The sequence below is a fragment of the Macadamia integrifolia genome, chromosome 6 (genome assembly GCF_013358625.1).
Source record: "Macadamia integrifolia cultivar HAES 741 chromosome 6, SCU_Mint_v3, whole genome shotgun sequence".
NCBI classification, from domain to species: Eukaryota; Viridiplantae; Streptophyta; class Magnoliopsida; order Proteales; family Proteaceae; genus Macadamia; species Macadamia integrifolia.
In genome coordinates this window covers 8,997,183-9,020,885 of record NC_056562.1, presented here as the reverse complement: position 1 = coordinate 9,020,885, position 23,703 = coordinate 8,997,183, and the positions used below count along the sequence as shown (strand labels likewise).

Genomic DNA, 23,703 nt, shown 5'->3' with positions numbered 1-23,703 from the left:
TAATTGAATCCAATACCCTCAGTCCAAGAACAAAAGCTAGATTTTTTGTTGTAGAGGCGATTTTCAACTTTTGAATGTTGGAGTTTTTCTCAATTTTGAAAATTTTATAAATCTTATCATGGTAAAAGATTGCTAAAAATCAAAATTCCTTAAAATAATCTTTTGTTTTGATGTCTTTAAAATTATTTTCATTCAGGCGATTTTAATAACATTCGCACACTTTACAATAAGTTCGACCGAAATATAAGCTGGGTTTTTTCTATACGTAATGCAAAAAAGTCTCACGTAAAAATAAAATCATTTGACCAGTAAAACTTATTAAAAAAAGAAGAGCATTTCTCTAAATGTTGATTTTTTATGACTTAATGTTTGATGATTTGATGTGGCTTAATGTTGATTTTTTATGACTTGATGTGGCTTAATATTGATTTTTTATGATACAAGGTATATGTAGCATAGTAAATTATGTTAGAAAAGGGCGAAAATAAAAAATAACACTTGTATTCCTTAACGCGGGCGTCTTGTCAACTAAGCACTTAGACAACCCTCCAATTCCTTGGTTCGCCTTGGCGCCATGACAACTATGTTTAAGATACGTATCGGAGAGTATCGTATCAGAGATACGCTAACAATGCTAACATATGCTAAAGATCAAGGATTAAAGTATCGGTTGAATAAATTTAAGATACGTATCGGGGGGTATCGTATCAGTATCGAAGATACTTTAAACCATGCCTGGGGCTGCCCTTGATCACCGCTAGGTTGACTGCCCACCATTGCACTCCTATACTAGATCTTTTGAGGCTCAACTTTGGAAAAGCAAGATCCTCTCTCACAAAGGTCATTTAGAATTAACTTAATCAATATTCCAATGCTCTTACATTTATTGGTGTGGCTACTTTGGGCTTCCCCAATCTACAATCAAGGCAATGGAATCCCTCATGTGTGCTTTCTTTGGAAAGGGGCTGAATCAATTAGATTTCTTCATCCAACCAGTTGGACGACCATTTGTCTTCCTAAGAAAAAGGGAGGTCTTGGCTTGAGAATGATCAAAGAGGTCAATTCAGCTGCCATCCTTTAAATGATTTGGAAAATTGTGGCCACAAAGAATAATACCTAGGTTGCTAAGTCTACTCGGGTCTTCTCCGGGAGGATTTCTCTTTGGACGGCTTCCCCTTCTGATGCTTACTTGGGTGTGGTGTAAGATTTTGAAGACTAGATCTATTGCTCTTGAGGCTATTTCCTCCAAATTGGTTATGGTTTGTCTACTTCACTCTGGCTTGACAACTAGAATCCTATGGGTGTTCCATTCTCAATTATGGGAACTAGAACTATTTACCCTTCAGTCATCTGCAAGGAGTCCTCAGTGGCCACCATTATTTCTCATGGTGATTGGGCCCCTCCCTTGGACTCCTCTCCTTTGACTCATATCTGGAATGCTTTGCCCCTTCCCTTGGGTCCGCATGGCAGAGGTGACAATGTTGTTTGGCTCCCGTTGCCTAACAGCCTCATCAGCCCCTCAGGTTAGGATCTTGTTAAATCAAGTGGGTCATTATCTCCATGGTGCAAGATTGTGTGGTTCAAACGTCACATCCCTTGCCACAACTTCACAGTATGGCGAGGCTTGCCCAACTGGATCCCAAGCAGTCCTTCCTCATCCACCGCCAAATTCAGGTCTCCACCTTTTGTTGCTTATGCTGGAATGGTGTTGAAGATGGACCTCAACTCCCGATCCTTTGATAAGATTTGGAATTCCATTTACTTTGATGTTAGCTCTAAATTATCCTTCTTCCCCCTCTTAATGTAAAGGACTCCCTAAAGGACAAAATCATTGTTGCATCCTGGGTATGCCCTCTTCTCTTTTGCATGCTGCTGCACCCTCTTAAAGGATTGAAGCCACTTTGTTTGGCTTTGTTCTTTTAGGTTCTTTTGTCTTTTCCTTCACCAGTCTGGAGCCCCATGTAACGACTATAGAAGTTGTGAGGAAGGACATGCATAGTCTAGGGCTTGTACCAAGTATGACCTTGGATAAACCCTATTATAGGGCAAGGATCCATGTAGTCGACCCCATGTAGTTGAGATTCTCCTAACTTGTTGGGTTGTGCCTCTTTCCTCTTAATTTCATCTTTCATTTGCCATTTTCCATTTCGCATCTCTTCATACCCATTTTCTGTTTAGACCTCAGTTTTCCCAACATTGTTTTGTTTAGATCCATGTAGCCGACCCATTAAGTTGGGATGAGGCTGAGTTTGTTGTTGTATATTTTTTCTTTTCTTCTTTGATAATGAATTCTTTACAAACAAACAACTCAACCTTATCTCAACTTAATGTGGTCGGCTACATGGATTTCTTGCCAAAACAAAAAAAGAGAAATGGAAGTAAGGAAGGAAGCCCAACACTAGCAAGTCAGGAAAATCTCATCTAGATGGGGTCAGCTACATATATCCTTGCCCTCTAACCGGCTCTATCTTGCGACAAGACCTAAACTATGCATGTCATTCCTCATTACTTCTCCTATGGTCATTTTAGGTATGCCCCTAGTTCTTTGATCTCCTTCAATCGAAATCAGATCACTCCTCCTTACTGGGGCATCCCCAGGCCACCGTTGTACACGGTCATACCACTTCAAGCGACTTTCTCATAGCTTGTCATTGATCAAGGCAACTCTCAAACCAGCTCTAATATGATCATTCCTTTATCTTTCCTAGTTTTGCCTCACATTCATCTTAACATCCTCATCTCTGCTACACATAGCTACTCTATACGACACTTCTTAGCTGCCCAACATTCCTCCCCATACATCATAGCCAGTCATACAAGCCTATTGAATTTTCCTTTAAGCTTTAAGGGAATACATCGGTCACACAAAACTCCAGACGCAATTCTCCACTTCATCCATCCCACTGTAATTTTTTATGAAACATCATCCTCTATGTTACCTTCTTTATCTATGGTTGACCCTATATATCTAAAAAAATCACTTTACGGTATCTCTTTATCCTCAAGTTTCATTGCATCGTTATCCATCATAATGTGACTAAAGTTACACATAATATACTCCGTCTTCAATTAACTAATCTTAAAAACCTCTTGTTTCCAAGGTTAATCTCCAAAGTTCCAAGTCAGCATTAATCCCTGTTTTGTCTCATCAACCAAAACAATATCGTCAGTGAAGAGTATACACCACGGGACCTCGTTTTGGATGCTCTTGGTTAAATAATCTATGATAAGCACAAACAAATAAGGGCTTAAAGTTGATCCCAAATGTAACCCAATTGTAATTGGGAATTCATTGCATTGACCTCCCACACATCTCACCCTAATCACCACACTCCACACCCTTATACATATATTTAATTATATCTACATATTTACTCAACACCTCTTTCTTCACTAGAACATGCCAAATTAAATCTCTAGGGACTATGCCATACGCTTTTTCTAAGTTGATAAAGACCATAGCGGAGATACTTCTTGGAGGCTCTACATCTCTCCATGAGCCTCTTCAGTAGGTAAATAGCTTCCATCATGGATCTACCTGGCATAAAAAAATTTGGTTCTCTGAGATGAGTCACTCTTCTCATACAGGCTTTATAACCTTCTCCTATAATTTCATAGTATGACTTATTAGTTTTATGCTTCTGTAGTTATTATAGCTTTGAATATCACCTTTATTATTGTAGATTGTAACAACAATGCTTCTCTTCCATTCATCTGACACTTTCTTTGTGTTCATAATCTTATTGAATAGATTGATTAACCAATATACTCCATATACTCCTAGGCTCTTCAACACCTCTATTGGTACCTCATTTGGGCATGGTATCTTGCTTACTTTCATCTTTCTTAAGGCTTCTTTAACATCTGCCACTTCAACCTTTCGAATAAATATATCACGTGCGGTGTCTTAATGCACAATGCAATCTTCCAGGTCATTCCTGCACGAACTATCTCCATTTAGTAGGCCACACATATACTCATCCCATCTCCTCATAATGTCCTCATTTGTCACCAACACTCTTCCATTGTCACTTTTGATACATCTCACATGATTGAAATCTCGATGCTTCCTTTCGGTAATGAATTTCACCCAGAAAATATATATATGATACCAACCCTTTAACACTATCATAATGGTATTAGCTAGATTACCTACACCAAATATCATGTACCAACACATCTCTTCTCATTATTGGATAAAAAGAAAAATCTCGCACTTTAATCGCTATTAACCTTCTTTTTTGGACTTTGGTTACCCTCATTGGGTTTGTAACCTCCCTTGGGGATATATTCTCCCTCCCCCATCTCATCCAAAAAAAAAACCTTTTTCTTTCCTCCTTTTTTTTTTGGGAAAAGGGCTTGCTAACCTTCAATCACAATTAAGTACATGATAAACCATCCTCTCCCCCCCCACCCCACCGCCCGCCCCCCCCACCCCCACCCCCAAAAAAATAAATAAATAAATAAATAAACCCCCCATTTTATGAAATCTGATAACATTAGACATTTAAGAGATACCATGTTTTTTATCTAGATAAGCTCGAGGTCCCGTGATCAAACCTTCGCCCCTGCACCTAACTTCTTGGGGCCACTGCACGAGCGTTTCCATCTCGGACTGACCCGGTCCTGTGTAAGAAGTATCACAGTGACCCTTGGGATTAGTCGGGTCAAAGATCCGAACACCCAGGGAATCAAAAAAAAGATATATATATATATATCATACACCCCTTACCTTTTTTTCCTTCTTTCTTTTGTTGATAGCTATTTTCTATAGCAAAATCAAATAAAATAGATAACAGAACCTCCACAGAGAACCACTCAATCAGATCAATTGAACATGCAAAGATTCCTTATTTACCGTCCTTAGACAATTCATCTGCAAGGGAGTTTGCTGACCTAGGTCCTCCACTAGATTACACCTCTTACTCATTTAACTCTTAGTTGTATCCGAGAGGTTCAACTGGCTTGCACTGGCATTATCTCTTGAGTAACTAATGTTAGTCAGAAATTCCAATATAAAATAGCAGACTTAAGTGGTCTAATTTGATAAGTTAATTGATAAAGGCATCTCTTGGAAGGGTGGAAGTCTAAATATCTATCTCAAAGAAGGGGAATCGATAATTATTCTCCATATATTATTGAGCATTCCCATTCACATCCCATCTACTGCGCTAACAAATTTAGAGAATTTGTTCTGACTTATTTTTAGGGAGAAAAGGAGGAAACTCTTAAGCATAAATGGTTGAGCTGGTCAACTTTTGCGTTGCCTATTGACGAGAGCTGATTGGGCGTAAGGAGGTTGCATGATGTTTTAATTAATCTTCACATAAAGATGGCATGGAATTCAATAAAGGGGGAGACCCTGTGCACAAGTTTTTTCGTGCAATATAATGCAAAAGGATCTCATGATGCTCTTTCTCTTTCCTATAATTCAAATTACAGATTCTGGTCTTCTCTGCAAAGGGGAAATAAAATAGTTATTTCAGCATATCAGCGGCTTATTGGAAGGAGTAACTTGTCTTTCAGATATGATAACTGAACACATCTGAACCCTATTTATGATTTTGTTAATGCTAATGCAAATTTAAATTCAGATTTGTTGGTCAACCAGGGGTTGGATGTAAATGGTATATGGTTTGGTCTTTCCTCTTCGAATCTACCCCCTCCTGTTTATGATCATATAATTGGATCTGGCTTTTTCATTTCTGATTTTCTGGATGGGCTTGTTTGGATTCACAATCGCAAGGAAGAATTTTCAATCAAATCAGTTTGGGACGATAGGTAGACTGCCAACTGTTCGATGGAGTAAGCAGGCACTCCTTTCCAAAATCAAGGTGTTTTGTGGAAGGCTTTTCATCATTGTGTTCAAGTGGATGTTGCAGTCCAAGAGCTAGGCATCCCTCTTGCCTCTAAGTGAGTTTGCTGCGTTTGTACATCAGCTTTGCAGAGTCCAGACCACTTGTTTTGTCAAAGGGAGTCTGCTACTTTTTATGTGGTTTCTTTGACCGTGTTCTTCGTGTCCCTCTAATCCAAAATCAATCAGTGGAAGCTCATATTATGATGTGGTTAACCTTACAGGTTACAACTAAAGCCTCCATGTACTCTTAGTTGCTTGGACTAGTTCCATGTATCATTAATTGCAAGATCTGCGTGAGAGGTATTCTAGACACCTTGAAGGTGAGCTGGTTGGCCAGACATAATTAAGTGTTGTGGAAGATTGGAAGATGGATAATTGATGATAGTCCTTTCTTCTCTCCTTCTAGGCTACCATCTACCTTTGAGCAGGGAGTGCTTGATGTTTTGAGCCTTAGATTGAAGCCTTAATAATGAGGACATCATATCAGCTGATCGTGGATTCAGAGTATACCAGAAGACGCATCACAGATCTCAGCCAGCCACTGCTTCTATATGGCTTGACGACGAGTCTGAGGTTAACACATTGCCAGCCCCACTTGCAGTAGCTTTTAGTATTAGCTAGTGTTTGTGATTTTTTATTTCTATTTATGGTTCTTATTTCTATTTATTACCATTTCTATTTCAGTTTCTATTTATTTGTATTGGTTTATGCATGTGAGGAATGAGGAATGGCTTTTCTTTTTTGTAATTGCTCACTCCCCCTTCCACGAGTTGGTTGTTTCCCCCTTTCTTTTATTTTCTTTTAGAGATAGTTACAACTACCCCTTTGTAACCACCCACCCCAGCCCATGGTTTGGCTGTTCCCCTTTTATTGCCTCTATTGGCAAGACTGTAAATACAGAATGCAGATGAATGAAAAAAGGTGCTGCTCCCTCTCAATTCCTCTTTGTCTTCTTCTTCTTCATGACTTCAGCTCCGCTTCTTCTCGAGTTCTTTTATTTCTCTCAGTTTTCTCGTTCTCACATTCCCCTTCGTGTACTGTTGCCTCCTGTTTATTTTCTATTCTACAGTGGATATGGAAAGCAGGTTCTGCCATGTATATGCAGGCTGGATAGTGTTTACAAACTCCCCCCAAAAAAAAAAAAAACAAAACAGCTGGCCAGTATCTATTTAGTTTGACTCTAGAATTTAATTCTCCTACGCCTACTGAGTGTTATAGCTTCTTTACATTGACTGTGGTTCTGTTTTAACAAGAAGTTGGCTGCAATTGTTACTCATGTCTAGCCTTTGCAATTTTAGGAATTTTGAATGATCATGCACATATGTTTGACAAATTGCTGCCTAATTCTGATCCCTGTAGCACTTAATTAGTCTCTTGCCTAGTGGCATGCATAGTCATTAGATTTCCATTGTTCTTGTTTGATTAAATACCATTTCTAATCCTGTATGCATTCATATATGTTGCTGCCAACCCATGTTAGCCAGTCCTTAATTATGATGTTGTGTCAACCATAGGATAGCAATGTCACTCTTGTAGGAAAACTTAGTTTTTAGGTTTCATCCTACATCACTCGAAGGATTTTGTGGCTGTTATCAATGTGGATGGGGCTTCAAATGGTAATCCTGGCCTAGTGGATGGTGCGGGTATTACTACAAATTTTCAGGGGATTGTGCTTTCTTGTTTTAGTTCAGTTGTGACAAGCTGAAATTCAAAAGATGTCTCCGAGTGATGCCTTTCCAGAGAAAATATCAAATGACAGAAACACGGGCGAAAAAAAGAAAGAGTTTAGTAAGTTACGAGTCACACCTTTTGCATCAAAGAGAAGAGCTTCAAGTCACTTCTAGGGACTCCATATGCCAAATAAGCCTGTAAGACGGTGTATCAAAAGGAACAGAGGTAATCAAAATTCTTCCATGGTATCTTTTCATCTTAACTGAGATTTCACACTAAAATAAGCATACGCTAAACTGATAAGAATACACATGTGATAAGAGTTAAATCAAAAAACATACATGCATAATCAGTGCATTATATAAGTTGATCCAGAAAGCCAGCTTCTCATCACTGCTCAAGTAAGTAGGGTTCACTCTAGCCAGCTGCTCAACAAGAGATCTGTTTTTTAAAATAATGGTACCATAAGAACAGTTTATTAGCTTTAATTCCATACTACAACTTATGCAGTTAAGAAAAAAGACTATTCATAACAAACTCTCAAGTAGATATTGCAAAGATCTATTGAACTAAGACAATGGGGCAGAGAAGAAAGGTAGATCAAGCAATTCCAGCAAATAAAATGAAAAAGAAATACACCTGATATTTGAATTCAACATATGCAAGCCGGGTAAGAATGCATTAGAGGTTAACAGTTGACTTTTTATATATCTACTAATGGAAATTTCATTGGCTTGCAACAATTTCTCTTCAAGAAAATTAATGCACCATCATCTGAAAACAAATGAAGTTGATCAAACATGTGAAAAGAAAAACACCAATATACCTAGAACAATTACTATGACAAAGGGAAGCATAACCCGATAACCTGGAAGTCTAGATAAATTAACATAAAAAAAGGTACAACCATTTCAAAATTTTAGAAGATTAGAAGGAAAGATAATATACAAGGATAATTGAAATTGAATTCAAATTCTGAAACAGCTTCCACCATAGTTATACAACAACAACTCACTCAACCTTAATCCAACTTCTAGCATAGTTTTAAAACTCATAAAATCAGTTCCCTTTCTCACCAGCCAGTCCAAGAGGATTGGTGTTCTTCCCCAATGGATTGCTAAGTTCAAACTACAATAATTTTTAAATACAAAAAATTAAAAATAGGATATATATGAGGATAATATAAAAAGAAATATAGAAATTGATGGGCGAACCACACAACATAGATTATCATGGATATGTGCCTCACTAAGCAGAATCGTAAGAAAGCTGAGCTTATTTTCCCTAAGATAAAGAGGTGGAGCTCAAAAGGAGACGCTTTGAAATCATTTACTAATACAGTGGTTAAACAATGAAAATGGGACTTTGAGGGAGACACTAATACAATGTGGAACGGGATGACTACTTGTACTAATAAGGTTGCTAAAGATGTCCTAAGCAAATCAAAAGGAAAATGTCATCCTGTTACACCCGTCCCCTAATCCGGTCTAATTTGAACTGTTGTGAGAGGCCTGGATCGGAGATCAGAAGTACGACCGGATTTTGGCTCGCAGCTACGCATTGCCGAAGGGGTAGAGATGACCCCACATGTTCGTGCATTGCGTTCCTATCTAACTGGAGGGGATTCATACCTTCCGATCCCAGACGGTAAGTGGCCCGACTCCCCACACTTGAATTTCGACAAGCATCAAAAATTTTTCGAAAGGCCTTGAGCATGTCCGAGGGCAACCACCCGTGCGAGACCAGCCATGGGACAACAAGTACCACCGGAAACAAGCCACCAGAAGCAACCTAGGCCTGGATCCTGTGCCTGTTTCTGGTGGGTTGACAGGCTACTGTCGGGGTTCCGATGCCTGTGGTTCCCGCCACTCGCATCGTAAATGGTTTCGGATGATCCCAAATCATCCTACACACCTTCCTCATGATGTGAGCACTTTACAGACCTAAATGGTCGGATCCTCCTACTCCGAAATTCATTTTAACCCGATTAGTCCAAAAGGGGTCCAACCCAAACAGACTCTAAGGTCCACTTAAGTTATAAGTTGGGAAATGAGGATTCATTCCCTCATTTCCCCTTTTGCTCAACGTAGGAGAGGAGAGAAAGAGGAGAGGAAGGAAGAAGAACAGGAAGACGGTGAAGGTTGGAGGCTTACCTTGGTGCCGGCTACCGCCTTGTTGCCGGAATCATTGCCGGAGGTAAATACAACCTCCCATACCACTCTCTCTTCATTTCGACCTAGAAAAAGCTAGATATGGGTGAAATCTTAGTGAACAAACCATGTTAAGGTCGTAGAATGCGTGTTCTACCCTCCTGAGGCTGTTGCCGAGCTCGAACCAAGCCCGGTGAGCTCCAGCAATATGTATTGCCAAAAGACTAACTGGGGTTTCGATCGTTTGATCGACGTATCTCCCAAACGGCTCAGTGGAATTGGAATTTTCTTGGCTTAGAATGATGCTAGGAACATCCCTTACAAACTCCACAGAACAAATCCAAATGATCGGGCCCGAACTAGAAAGCCCCAAAATGGGTGGACTATCCTGAGTCACCACCGAAAACAATCCACCGGATCCACTGGGTCTGCTTCCGGTGGCATATGTCCAGTGGACATGTGAGCCTTATGTGTTCTCTGACTTCTCCACCAGAAACAGGACTGATATTTCCGGTGGAAATGCCCTGTTTTCGGTGAGTGTTTCCGGTGACAGTACTGTCACTTAGGAACAGTGTCTATACCCTTTGGAGGTGACCTATGTGGGTCCCTCATGATATTCCCGACGCGTACTGATGTATGATTCCCTTATGTTTAAGACAGTGACGCGCACGTGCCCTGAAGCCTGAATTGATTTGATCGATCGGTGGCCGTACTTGAACCCGAACACGATCGATCGTAAAACAGGTGAGGGATGGACTGTGTTTATTTTTATTAAATTGCTCACATGCTTAGAATTATATGTTTAATTGCAAGTGCTCAAATGCGATGATGATATGTTACATTTGTCATTTACGATTATAATATGAATTGTATGGAGATGTATGACAGGATCCGGTGTGGCCGAGGTGGTACCAGTATCGTGATCGCCGTGTGTTTGGTTGTGTGTGAGACGAAATCCGACGTGGCCGAGGTGGTACTGGTGCCGTGATTTCAGTATGTATGTTGCATTCATGCATTGATTATGTTCATTAGAGTTAGTTGTAGTTACGGGTTACACTTTGTGGCCAAGGTTTCGCTGGTATCGTGTACCCCGGGACTGCATTTGAAAATGGATGCGCTTCGTGGCCGATGATTGGTACCGGTGTCACGTAGTCCACACTCAACTGTGATATATATACTAGATTAGATAAACGGTCACGGAGTTCACTTTGTGGCCAAGGTCTCGCTGGTATCGTGTACCCGAGACTGTATTTGGAGATGGATTACACTTTGTGGCCGAGGTCTTCCTAGTATCGTGCAATTCATACCAACTGTATCACTATGAAGGTATGTAGCATATATGTGGTTAGGTATCACTCCTTATGCTACGAACCCTTGCCAACAGGGGTTGAGGTGTTGGATAACCCATTGTGGCATGTTCAATGTGCCTTTTCGGAATGCCACACCAGCGGTACAATGCTATTGTTGCCGGAGGCAAGAACCTGTCCAACGTGGCCGATGATATACCGGTGTCGTGACTGCCAGGAGGGGGTTATCAAGGGTTTACTAGGTGACCCATGGACGCATACAGGGACTGGCAGGCTTCTATTCATGACTAGGGTTTGTATCCTTGCATAGTCGATGGCGGTTCCGAGACGAAGGATACAGCCTAATGCGCTATAGTAGCATTTACCAGACTTAGTTTGTATTATTAGGTGGATAATAAATAAATGATCTGCATCACGAGCATCATGGACTATGTGTTTAATTTCCACCATCATGCATCATAAATTATTATTGCGAATGTCTTATTGGATGTGTTTAAACCCCACCCCTCACTGAACGAGTTGGAAAGCTCACCCCACGTATACACACTTTTTAGATGATGATGCAGGTACGGTCGTGCCTGTGGCTAGTGACTCTTTTTCCTCCGGACTCGAGTACGAAGTGAGTGACTGGTGGATGCCAGACGCGGTGGAGCATGGCCCAGACTGTGATTATGACTTTTGTGCATACGCAACGTCATGAGGTATTCGGCGTATTTTTTATTATGTTGGTACAAGTTTGTGAATATTATATTTTAAACTTAATATATGTAAGTCTTGAAGAATTGTAAACAGAATAACTTGGTTAATGATATTATGTTTATCATTAGATGTTTCCCCATTTTATTTATGATTCCGCTACTATACTCTGATTCCGCTGCTTATGTTGGTTTGTGTTGTGAGATTGTGACAATGTTAAGGTACTGCTATCATAGATCCTGGTAAATTGGTAAGACTGGTACGTGTCTTACTCACACCGCCGGTATTCCTAATGGTAAGTTGGGTCTACTGGAAGTGGGGTGTGACACATCATGGTGATGTAGAACCACATCAAGGCTTAAGTATTGAATGAGAAAGAAGAAGACCAGACAGCAAGACCCACCAACCTTGGGCTTATCCGAGCCAAGCCGGTCCCCATATTTTTGGACCCTACGCCAGCCACATTAGCAGCCCATCAACCAGTATAGGATGCCCCTCTTTTATTGCATTTTTATTTCTAGTTTTTGGACTTCTAGAAGCCCTCTCAGTTGCCATCGATCCAGCTTGTTTTATAGCTGTCCAAAAGCTCCTTTTATGGCCTATGATCTCCAGGTACAGCTGTGTTTTTACTTTATTGTTTTGACTGGTCAAAGATACATTCCTTCCATAACTTGTTTTGCTTTCTAGAAGGGTCCTATTAGTTGCTTTATTGATTTCTTAAGTTATAAGTTAAGAGTGTATTTGCTATTCTATGTTAGTTTCCTTTCTAGTTTAGTTTCCTATTTGGGAACTAATTGCTAATCTATAAGTTGAGACTCTTTATTTAAGAGAGAATGTTGTAACAGTTTAAAAGAATGAATGAAAGAAGTTTATGCAGCAATTGATAGCCCCCAAACTTCTGAGAAAGGAAGTACAACAGCTGAGATGGCTGTGGGTGAAATGCCAAGGCTGAGATAGCCATTATCTCACCCACTATTATCCATCTTCTTCCTTCTTTCCCCCCTTAATTTCCTTTTGTTTCCCTGCTGTGAAAGAGTGCTTCAGAGATCAAAATCAGTCTACAGAAATTCAGAAACTCCATCAGAATTTCAGCTTGGAAGCAGCCTGAGCCGGGATTGAAATCAGCAAGCAGTCGGGATTTTAGCCAGTTCGATATTGGCCAGAACTCCTGTTTCAGCCAGTTATTCCTCAAACCCTTTCAGGGTAATTCTGAGCATACCAGGGGACACCTTCGACCAAGGAACGAGGGCCATCGGAGGCCTGGTTTGGAAGCCGCAGCCTTCTTCCCTCTTCCCTGTCAAAACCCTCATTCTGGAAGGGTCGATTGCTGATTCTGCTACCCAACTTCCAGAACTGCTTCAGCCCTATTTGTAGACTTCCAGCAGCACTTTGGGGAAGTCCTTTGATCAAGTTTGACAGCCCTATCACCCAACTGCATTATGAGTTTCAGTTCAGCCTTCCTTAGACCCTATTGTTGCTCTATTATCTTCCCTAATCTGAGAATCAGAAATGACTTTGTTTACCTATGGTGAACAAGCTTTACATTATTAGGTATCAGATTCAAAAAGAAAATGTCATTCCTCTTGATGTAGATACACATCATGGGATTAAGTATCGGAGGAGAAAGACGAAGACCAGCCAGCCTTGGGCTGATTCGAGCCTAGTTGGTCAGTTGGTCCCCATATTTTTGGGTGAGATGCCTAGGCTGGGATAGCCATTATCCCACCCACAACTATCCATCTTCTTCCTTCTTTGTTATTCCCCTAAATTTCCTTTTGTTTCCCTGCTGTGAAAGAGTGTTTGAGAGATCAAAATCAGTCTACAGAAATTCAGAAACTCCATCAGAAGTTCAGCTTGGAAGCAGCCTGATCCAGGATCGAAATCAGCAAGCAGCAAGGGCTTTGGGCCAGATCGATATTGGCCAGACCTTCTCTTTCAACCAGCCATTGATTCTGAGCATACCCAGGGACATCTTCGGCCAAGGAACCAGGGCCATCTGAGTCCTGGTTTGGAGCCGCAGCCTTCTCCCCTCTTCCTGGCCAAAACCCTAATTCTGGAAGGGTCAATTGCTGATTCTGCTACCCCACTTCCAGCAGTTCTTCAGCCCTGTGGGTAGACTTCCACCAGCACTTTGGGAAGTCCTTTGATCAGGTTTAACAGCCCTATCACCCAACCCATTGTGGGTTTCAGTTCAGCCTTCCTTCGTCCCTATTGTTGCTCTATTGTCTTCCCTAATCTGAGAATCAGAACTGACTTTGGTTGAGAGTGCTTTATCATTGGAGTTTGTTTACCTAGGGTGAACAAGCTTTACATTACCTCTAGAGAGACTTAGTGGTAGGATGATGAGATTCAAGCAGCCATCAAGACTAAGAAAGCTAGTTATAAGACATGACAAAGGACTAAGGACGTAGAGGATCTACAAAGTTATAATTTGCTATAAATGAAGCTAAAAAGATTGTGGGAAAGTAAGGCAAAGAAATATGAAGATCTTTATAAAAACCTGAACACAAAGGAAAGGAAAAAAATGAGGGAAATGAGGAAAAGGAAGAGTAGAGGTCTCAATCATGTTAGACATAATAAAAGTGAAGATGGTAAAGTACTAATAAGGGGTGTGGACATTAAGGAGAGATGGAAAGTTTATTTCTGCAGCCTACTAAATGAAGACACTTCGAATAATAGTTTCCCAGAAGACTGCATTACCCACCACATGTCGTAGATATATACAAAAATGCACCCTAAAGTTAAAGAAGCTTTAAAGAGGACGAAATTAGGCAAGGCACAAAGCCCAAAAGAGGTCCCAATAGAAATGTAAAAGAGCTTAAGAACTTGTGGTTTATCTTGGCTAACCAAATTGTTTAATAAGATTATGAGTACAACGAAAATGCCAAATGAATGGAGGAGAAAAGATTGCCCTTTTGAACATCTATGTGGTTGATATGGTCGTCACTGGAGATAATTGTGAAGAAATTTCTCACATCAAATACATGGGCAAGGATTTCAAAATAAAGGATCATGGGCAGCTTCGTTACTTTTTTGGCACTGAAGTTGCCAATCATCCAGTGGCATCTATTTATCAGCGAAAGTACATGCTCGACCTTCTTATTGAGATTGGTATGTTAGGTTGCAAGCCGGCCAATACTCCTATTGATGCTAACCCTCACCTAATTAGCAAGGAAGGCGATCCCGAGGATAAAGGATGATATTAGAGATTGGTCGGGGCAACTAATTTACCTCTCTCATACTCGCCCTGACAGTGCATATGTCGTCAGTCTGGTTAACCAATACAGCATGATCCTTACACCTCACATATGCAAGAACTGTTGCATATTCTCTGTTACTTGAAATCTGCTCCAGGTCGTGGCATTCTTTTTTCTCATGATCATCATCGAGTTGCGGCCTACACGGATGCTGATTTGGCAGGTTCTCCTAATGATCGCAGGTCCACCACAGGTTATGGCACCTTCGTTGGTGCTAATCTTGTCACTTCAAGGAGTAAGAAGCATGCTGTTGTTGCTTGGTCAAGTGTTGAAGCCCAATTCCAGTGCTATGGCCCATGGCATTAGTGAGATTCTATGGCTTCAGGATATTTGGCTATCCCCATTACCCTCCCTATGAAGCTTTTCTGACAATAGATCTTCCATCAGTATTAATCACAATCTAGTCTAGCATGATCAGATGAAACATGTGAAAAATGGTCGTCACTTCATCAAAGAGAAGCTGGATTCGAGTCTTAACTGCATGCCTTTTGTTCCTAGTAATGAACAATTGACTTATATATTCAATAAAAGGTCTTAGTAGTAAAGTCTTTCTTCCTATTGTTTCCAAGTTGGGCATATGTGATATCTATGTACCAACTTGAGGGTGAATGTTGTAAAATGGGTACAAGGATAAAATTGCATCATGGGGATATTTTGGTCTTGTATTCATTCTAGAATTGTTCTCCTCCATATTATAAATAAAGATGGCATGTGTCCCATTAGACACAAGTCATTATTCAAATCAACAATCTTTTTGTTCTTGTATTCTCTCTCTCTCTCTCTCTCTCTCTCTCTCAAAGGTTTTTTCATTATTGGCCGCTGTAGGGAGTAGCCTGGCCATGAGTCTAGGCTGCTCCCCCCTCTCGCCCTTCCTTCTCCTTCTCTCATCCTCCCCTTCTCACCCTCCACTGTCTTCTTCCCCCCTGTTCTTGTATTCTCTCTCTCTCTCTCTCTCTCCCCTCAAAGGTTTTTTCATTCCTTGGCCGCTGTAGGGAGTAGCCTGGCCATGAGTCTAGGCTGCTCCCCCCTCTCACCTATTGTAGGGAGCAGTGAAAAACCCTAAACTGGAAGTAGCTGAGCTCAATGTCAGGACCTAGCTAGCACAGGAGATAGGCTGCTTTGCTGTGGTGGATTCACTTGTACAGCAGAAGAGAGGAAAAATCTATTTTTTTTGTGTGGGGCCCACATGCCTACACCCCCGAGCCTCGCACTCACCCACAATGTAGAGGTCCTAATGCTAACCAAATTCAACTTAATAGGTCAGCCTTTGGTGGGGTCCATTAATGGGAATTAAATGTTAAATAGTTTTATGTTTTAGAAATTAGTTTTAGGAATCAATTTTTAGAAATTAGTTTTAGAAATTAAGTTTTAAGAATGAATGTGTTCAGCCAAACATGCCATAGTGGGTCATATTTCAGCAATATAAATAGCTCTCCTCTCTCATTTCTCTCATTACAAGAAGCTAAATTCGTTGGGGGAGAGGAGAAGAAAGAAGAAGAAGAAGAAGGGGAGGAAGGAAGGAAGGGGGCTGGATGCTGGCTGCTGGCTGCATGCGGCTGATCTCTATTGTTGCTGGCTGCTACTTGCTGTTGCTGCTGCTAGAGGCTACTGCTGCTCAGTTGTGCATGCTGCCTGCTACTGCATGCAGCCCTTGTTTGCTTCGCAAATGAGGCTGTTGTGCACTGCTACTGATGATGCTGCCCTAATCCTGTAGCTGCTACTGCTACTGCTACTGCTACTGCATGCTGCTGCCCTTATTTTTCTGCTACATACAAGATAAGGAGCTGCTGTCCAAGAGTTGAGATGCTGATGTGGCTGCCTGAACCCAGGTAAGTGCTGCTGCCCTTTTTATTTTGTGACGTTAATTAGGTTAGTAGCAGTAGGTAGTTGGGGTCACAAGTTTCAGTAAATTAGGGACTAAAATCGAGTCCCTATGGATTGAATTCAGTACCTGTAGCTGAATCCCAAAATTAAGTAGGGGTTCAGGGATGTAATTTAAAGTAAATCCATCCCTGCAAACCCTAAAACAAAGGGCTTTCATTGTTCATGAGGAATTCATGCAAATTGGGACTAAACTGAGGTAGTAGCATGCTAGGGTTAGGGATTTTAGTTAATTTGGGACTGTAATCAAGTCCTTGTGGACTGATTTGCTTCCCTGTAGAAGAAACCCTAAAATTCAACAGGGTTCAGGGACTATAATTGTCAAAAGACCATCTCTGTGAACCCCAAAGCATAGGGTTTTTATTTTCTAAGCTGAATTCTATGTAATTAGGGTTAGATCAAGGTCGGTTAAGTAAAAAATTCTGCAGAAAAACCCTAAAGGCAGAATTTTATTGATTTTAAAGATGGGATTTCTATAAGGATTTAGTTAAATTCTTCCCTAAAATCTGTTGCAAGTCTGATTAGGGTTGGAACCCCAATTTTGTGATTCTAAACCTATGAATCCCCTAATTAAGTAATCAATTTGGGGGATAGAAGAAAAATTCTGCAGAAAGGCATGGGTAGAATTTTATTAATTTTCAGATTTAGGGAATTGACACTAATTAGCTTAATTCCTTCCCTGTAACCCAATATTGGGGGCTTAATTGGAACTGAAGCTTGACTGGGGTTACTGTAATTCATTCAATTAATGACGAATTATAGGGCAATTGGATGCAGCCCTTCAATTTGCCCGGTTCAAGCTAAATTCTGAATTTTTTTAGGAATTGGGATAGTATACTATTATACAATTTTGGTTATTGTAATTGAGGGTTTGAGGGACTGTAGAGTGACCCTAAAGGCATGAAGAAAATCTCCCCATGCTGCCATGGGCACTGGCTTTGACCATATGAAGCCCAAGCCAAGGAAACTTGCAGAACAGCTTGTAGTATAGCAAAAAATACTGCTGAAACCAACCCGCCGGTTGGAAAAGCGGCCAGCCAGTTGAGACCGCCGGTTGCGCATTTTTAAGGCTGAATAGCCTCTGTTTCTGCTGAACTATGCCCTACCCCTTGTGGGTCATGCCTCTTACCTTTTACCTGAAGTTGACCCTATAGGTAAGGGTAGCTCGAGGGCTTTTATGAGACTTTAAATTGGGTTAGTACGTGGGTTGTTGAGAATTATTTTGGGTTCAATAGTAGACCTATAATTAGTCATGTTAGGTATTATACATGTTTAATGTTGTAACAATTCACCTTTGGTTTAGGAACCTAAAACTATTCGGGCGAGGACAAGCGATTGATTGCGGGGGATCCTATCGTATTTTGTGATTTGGGTTTTGAGGTGAGTGGGTGTTTCATTTATTTTACGGTGTTTTGATATCTTCAGTTATATGTGCCATGTGAAACGTGATGAATATCATGTTATGCATTTATTTTATATAAAATTATATACTTCACATGTTGCATGATTTTACCAACTTGGATGTGATCGTGGTTTTGTGGATGTGTAGTACGTTAGTTATGTGGTGATGGATGTAATAATGACGATCTGAGGCACAATGTGGCCGAGGTTCTTTCCGGTACCGTGGGCTCAGAGGTCAGTGTTACAATTGTGGTCATAGATATGTGATGGATGCTATGATTGATATGGATGCATGTAGACGCATATGGTAAGGATCATATCCCAGTGCTATAACCCCTCGCCAATAGGGGTAAGGTATTGGCTAATCCCACTCGGTGGTATGTCACGGAGGACTATGCCCGGATACGACGTACTGTATCCTGAGAGGGCAAAACATGGTACGACGTACTGTACGCATGACTGTCGAACAGCATGGGGGGCCCGATGACGGTGTGGAATTCCAAGACCATGGCTGTCATAGGTTACTATTTAGGGGTTGGCTGGGGGACCGAGGTTCTTTCCGGGACTGGCTGACTCCTGCTTATAGCTAGCTTTTATCTCCGAGGCCCGACGTACTGGGAAGGGGATGCCACCTATGCTGCTTATAGCACTTATACCCATACGTATTGAGACATAGTAATTAGAATGGATAAATATAAATAAAATGGATCATGTGGCTGTGCATCTGTGATAGTACTGAGAGTGTGTGTGGGTTCCATGATGTTGTGTGTGCTTGCATGCACACCCCTCACTGGGCTTGTGAAGCTCACCCCTCGTTGATTACTATTGCAGGATTGGACTTTGGCAGCGGTTGTGAAGCTCGTGTCTATGAGACAATGGGTTGCTGATGGATTTCATAACTGTTATTTAGTAATTTCTTTTGATGTACATTGATGTTATATGTAAGAGGTAAATATTACACCTGTGGGTTGTTAACAAATGAATTTTTGTATATTTGAAATTTATCACTTTAGTAAATCACCAGTGATAATTATATGATTTATTAGCATACTCTGATTTAAGATTATGATCTTGGTGGCATTTATGAAATTAAGGTACTGCATATGTGATCCTGGAGGGTTAGGCTGACTGGATGTGGGTGTCCAATGCCACACACCTTGGCCAAATTGAGGCAGGGTGTGACAAGCAGCCTAGCCGTCCCCCCTCTCACTCTCCCTTCTTCTCTGATCCTCCCCCTCTCATGCTCCATTGTCTTCTTCCTCCTCTCTCTTTCTTTTCTTCTTCTCCCTCTCCCTTTCTCCTCTTCTCTTCTCCTTCCTTTTCTGTCACACACCATCGGGAGGTCACAACCCACCCTTGCTGACTCCATCGAGATTCCTTATCGGCAAGCCTCAAATCTGGTAAATTTCTTAAGCCGATGCTCAGATATGGAGAGATGTACCGCTGGCTTTGCCGCAGATCAGATCTGGTCCTTGTTGTCACTGAGTTTTCCGCTCTTTGCTGCAATAGCCTATCCATGAGCCGCTGACCAAGCCACATCCTAGATCTGGATTTGCTGGTTTCCCCATCACCTCCCAGAATGATTCGTTTGCTCCCTGGCACCCTCAAGGCCAACCACTTGCATGGCCAGCAGCCCACAAGGATGTCAGCTATGCTCGGCCAACGGTCGCCTCTCCGTTGCCCTCTACAAGGCCAGCTCCCCCCATTCGTGGCTCCCTTTCTTGCCGGAGGAGCTCCAAATCTGTCTTGGCAGCTAGGATGTTGAAGTGTGGAGACATGTTGAGTAGGGTTTAATGAAACTCTGATCGGGTCATAATTATGCATGGAATCTCTATTTAATTATTAGGGTGATTTACATCAATCTCCCCTGGCGTTTGCCTACATTACATCAACCCCCCTAAAAAATCGTTTGTTACATTTAAACCCAACAACCTAACACTGCAAGAGAGGTGTCAGTTTTTAGAATACAAAAGGATAGAATTACCCCTTCTTCTTCTTCTCACTCGCTAGCTCGCTCACCCTGGGTCTTGTTGTCTCGCCTTTATTTCCCCTAATTACTTTTACCTGAACTTAGGATTGAAGAAGAAAGAAAGGGAATTCCGATTTCTCTTAATCTACTTTGTCTTATCACAAACTGAAATAGAGTTCTGGTTTCAACAGCTATAGCTCGCTCTCTCAATTTTTTAAAGCTAGTCATTGATCACTACTTCCTTTCCAGTTGGCATTGAGAAAGAAATTCAGTCAACCAGTGAAGGTAAGTTTCTGTATCTGATAGGTCTACTCCATGTATCAATGGTATGCATTCATAGTTCCATTCATGTATATATATTCTGCACAGACTTCGTGAAGACTGGCTGCAGAAAAACCTGACAAGCTAGGTAAGAATCCAAGGCAAGTTGCAGGGATATTAGCTGCTTGGCTCCCATCAGATTGAATGGATGAGGAGATTGTAGCTACCCCATTGATCAAACCAGCTGGAGACCCAGCCCCATGCCATAAGCACGAGTATGCAGAACCATTTGCAGCACTCTTGGATGCTGAACTTTACACATGATGAGCTTTGTCTGTGGTTCTGAGTATGGATTCAAATCCCAGAGACTGCATATGTATCATCAATTCTTAAATCATATAACAAACATGGGGTAGCTAAATCCCAGAAACAGGTCTCAATAACAGTTGCATTGAAAATTATCTTCATTCTGAAATTAGTATTGATAGTTATAGCTCCATTTCAAGTGGCAGCGATAATTAAGTGACAGTCATCATTTATAGTTATATTTGTAGTGAAGTGGGAGTTCTAGTATAAGAACTAGCACGAATGACAGTGATTTCAATATAATAGAAGAATATGATGATGATGATCTCGATCTAAATCAAAAATACAGGCATTTGTGGGTTCAATGTGAAAATTGTCAGTAGTTGCTTCAAATCAATTTTATCCCAGGTTGACATGAGCCATCGTCCATTTCTTGAAACGAGGCAAGCTTTCTTAAAAAGGGATCCTATTTTCAGTACAAAGGATATTTCAAGATTTTTTTATTTTACGTAATGTTAAAAAAAAAAAAGTGGGAAGTACTATTTTGTAGGAATTTTTTTCTTCCTATTTCCACCGTTTTACATGAAAACAAATGGGGCCTATGAGCACCCAATAATAGATTTTAGAGACGAAAGAAGAAAAAAGGAAAGTCAGTCAATGCACAATAGGCTCTGTTGGCATCTTCCCCTTGGATGCTTTGGAGTGGCTTTACCTGAACTAAGGATTGAAGAAGAAAGAAAGGGAATTGCAATTTTTCTAGTCAAAATATTGGAGCTTGGAGGTCAGATAGTGATTTCAGAAGGGAGGGGAAGGTAAAAGTAATTAGGAGAAACAGAGGCGAGACAACAAGACCCAGGGTGAGCGAGCCAGCAAGGAAGAGGAAGAATAATTCTGTCTTTTTGTATTCTAAAAACTAACACCTCTCTTACGTTGTTAGATTTTTGGGTTTAAATGTAATAAACATTTTTTTAGGGGGGAGGATGTAATATAGGCAAATGCCAAGGGAGGTTGATGTAAATGACCCTAATGATTATTTTTTAATTGAACTTTTGTGATTGAATTGATTTCGTTTCACTATTTTATTGTGATTGCAGGATTCCAAGGGTAGAATCGGTTTTTCCAGATAAAATAGGAGATTGAGTTAGAGAAGGAAAGAAAAATAAAACATAAAAAATAGATTCTCTCTCTTTCTCATGTTCTCTCTATCCTTCCTAATTTCTCTCCTTCCCCATCTCACTCTTGGACGCTCACGTTCGCTCGCTCTCTCTCCCCTTGTTTTTCGCCTCCCTATTTCCTCTCCACGATTTCCCTTTTCCTACTTTCTCTCATCTTTTTCTCTCTCCTTGTCCAAATTAGGATAGGATTCCTTCTCCCCTACAATCTCTCCCAATCTCGGTCTCTCCTTCTCAGGTCTTCCCTCTCTCTTCTTGCTCTCATCTCATGCACGCCCCAATTTCCTTGTTTTTATCTCCTAGACCAAATCCATCTCTCTCTTGCACTCACAGTTCTCCCCTAATACAACTCCACCTCTTCCAATTTCTCTTTCTTTGTTCTAATATCTCTCCCTCTTTTGAACATTTTGGGATCCCTCCTTTCTCTCCCCTACCCACGGTTCTCTCTCTCTCACCGAATCCATCTTTCTCCATCTTACTCATGTTCTCTCTCCTTGTCCTAACCAGCCCCTAAAATGTCACTCCTATTTTATCTCTCCCTCCCATATCTCAATTCTACAATTCCTCTCTCACCCACAACTCTCACTCATGCCATCTCTCTTTTGCTCTTTCACACACTCATTATTTAAGGAGTGCTTCTCCATTGCTTGTGCCTCTTCTTCCTCTCCTCCACGGATCTCCCTTCTTGGATCGCACCTTCTTCTGGACGGATTTTTCTGGGCAGCATTGCGTAGAGATCAATGCCATCGCACCAAGGTTCCATCACTGCCATTGCAACGTACCGCATCACCACTGAATCCCTTCACATGTGTTCGTGTCTCTATGAAAGAACACCGTCATTGCTGCCCTTCGTTGATTCGCATCATGAGCAGCTAAGTCCCCTTTGTCTTTAGGTGCAGATGAACTATTGATGATTGTTATTTAATTTCTGGTTTAAGCATACTTGATTGTTTGATGTTGAGGCTCCCTCCCTTGGTGGATGTTTTTAATTGAATTAATTAGTTTAGAGAATGCGCTTCTGTGATTCATATTTTCTATTTAAACAATAGTTTTTATCGAAATTTCAGTTGTATCGACGATAGCCTTAACTGACTGAACTAAGCGTGCTAAGCGTATGCAAAAGACGATAGTGCTCGGCAAGATAGGTTATTCCTAGAATGAACCGGGATTATCATTCTATGGTTGCATTAGACTTGTAGTTTTAATGAACCGGAGTATGCATCAGAGTTAAATAATCATGGCAATAGGGATTCGAAACCTAAAGGTTGTTCCTCTCAGAAATTCTCAGTTTTGTTAATTAGTCATGAATTTAGTCTTAATTTTTGCAATTTGATTTTCAAAACAACATTCACATCAATTTTAGTAAATTTAGCCTTTCAGTTCTTTGTGGTTTCGACCCCTTTCTTACCAATATCTCATAGTTTAGTAAGGGATTTATTTTGATTCGTTCACGATAGCGATCAAATCCTACTTGGAATTGTCTTGTTTGCCCCTCTTCTTTAATTTGGGCTTCTTGGTTCTTGTCTCTCTACCCATGTGGGTTTTTTGTTTTGAGCTGTGTTGTGCAATTGGGCTTGATTTTTAAGCCCATGTGGGCTTTTGGTGATGTAATGGACATGTGTTTTATGACATGTTTTTGATTCTTCATGCCCATTGGCCCTTGGATGTAGTCCTTTATTGGCTTTGGTTACCCTTATTCGGTTTGCAATCTCCCCTTGGGGGCTGTACTCTCCCTCCTCCTTCTTGTAATGCATTTGTTTATTCACCCAAAAAAA

The 23,703-nt window shown here is 40.9% G+C and overlaps 1 protein-coding gene across 1 annotated transcript in view; it reads right to left on the bottom strand.

Moving 5' to 3' along the window:
- The window catches only part of LOC122081770, a 34,991-nt gene that overhangs the window by 9,317 nt on the left and 1,971 nt on the right, over positions 1-23,703 (bottom strand). Inside the window, exons 2-3 of the mRNA XM_042649037.1 lie at positions 7,870-7,969; positions 7,664-7,723 (exon numbers count right to left, since the gene is read on the bottom strand). Of these exons, the coding sequence (XP_042504971.1) occupies positions 7,664-7,723; positions 7,870-7,969 (160 nt within the window). The remainder of the gene's footprint in view (positions 1-7,663; positions 7,724-7,869; positions 7,970-23,703) is intronic.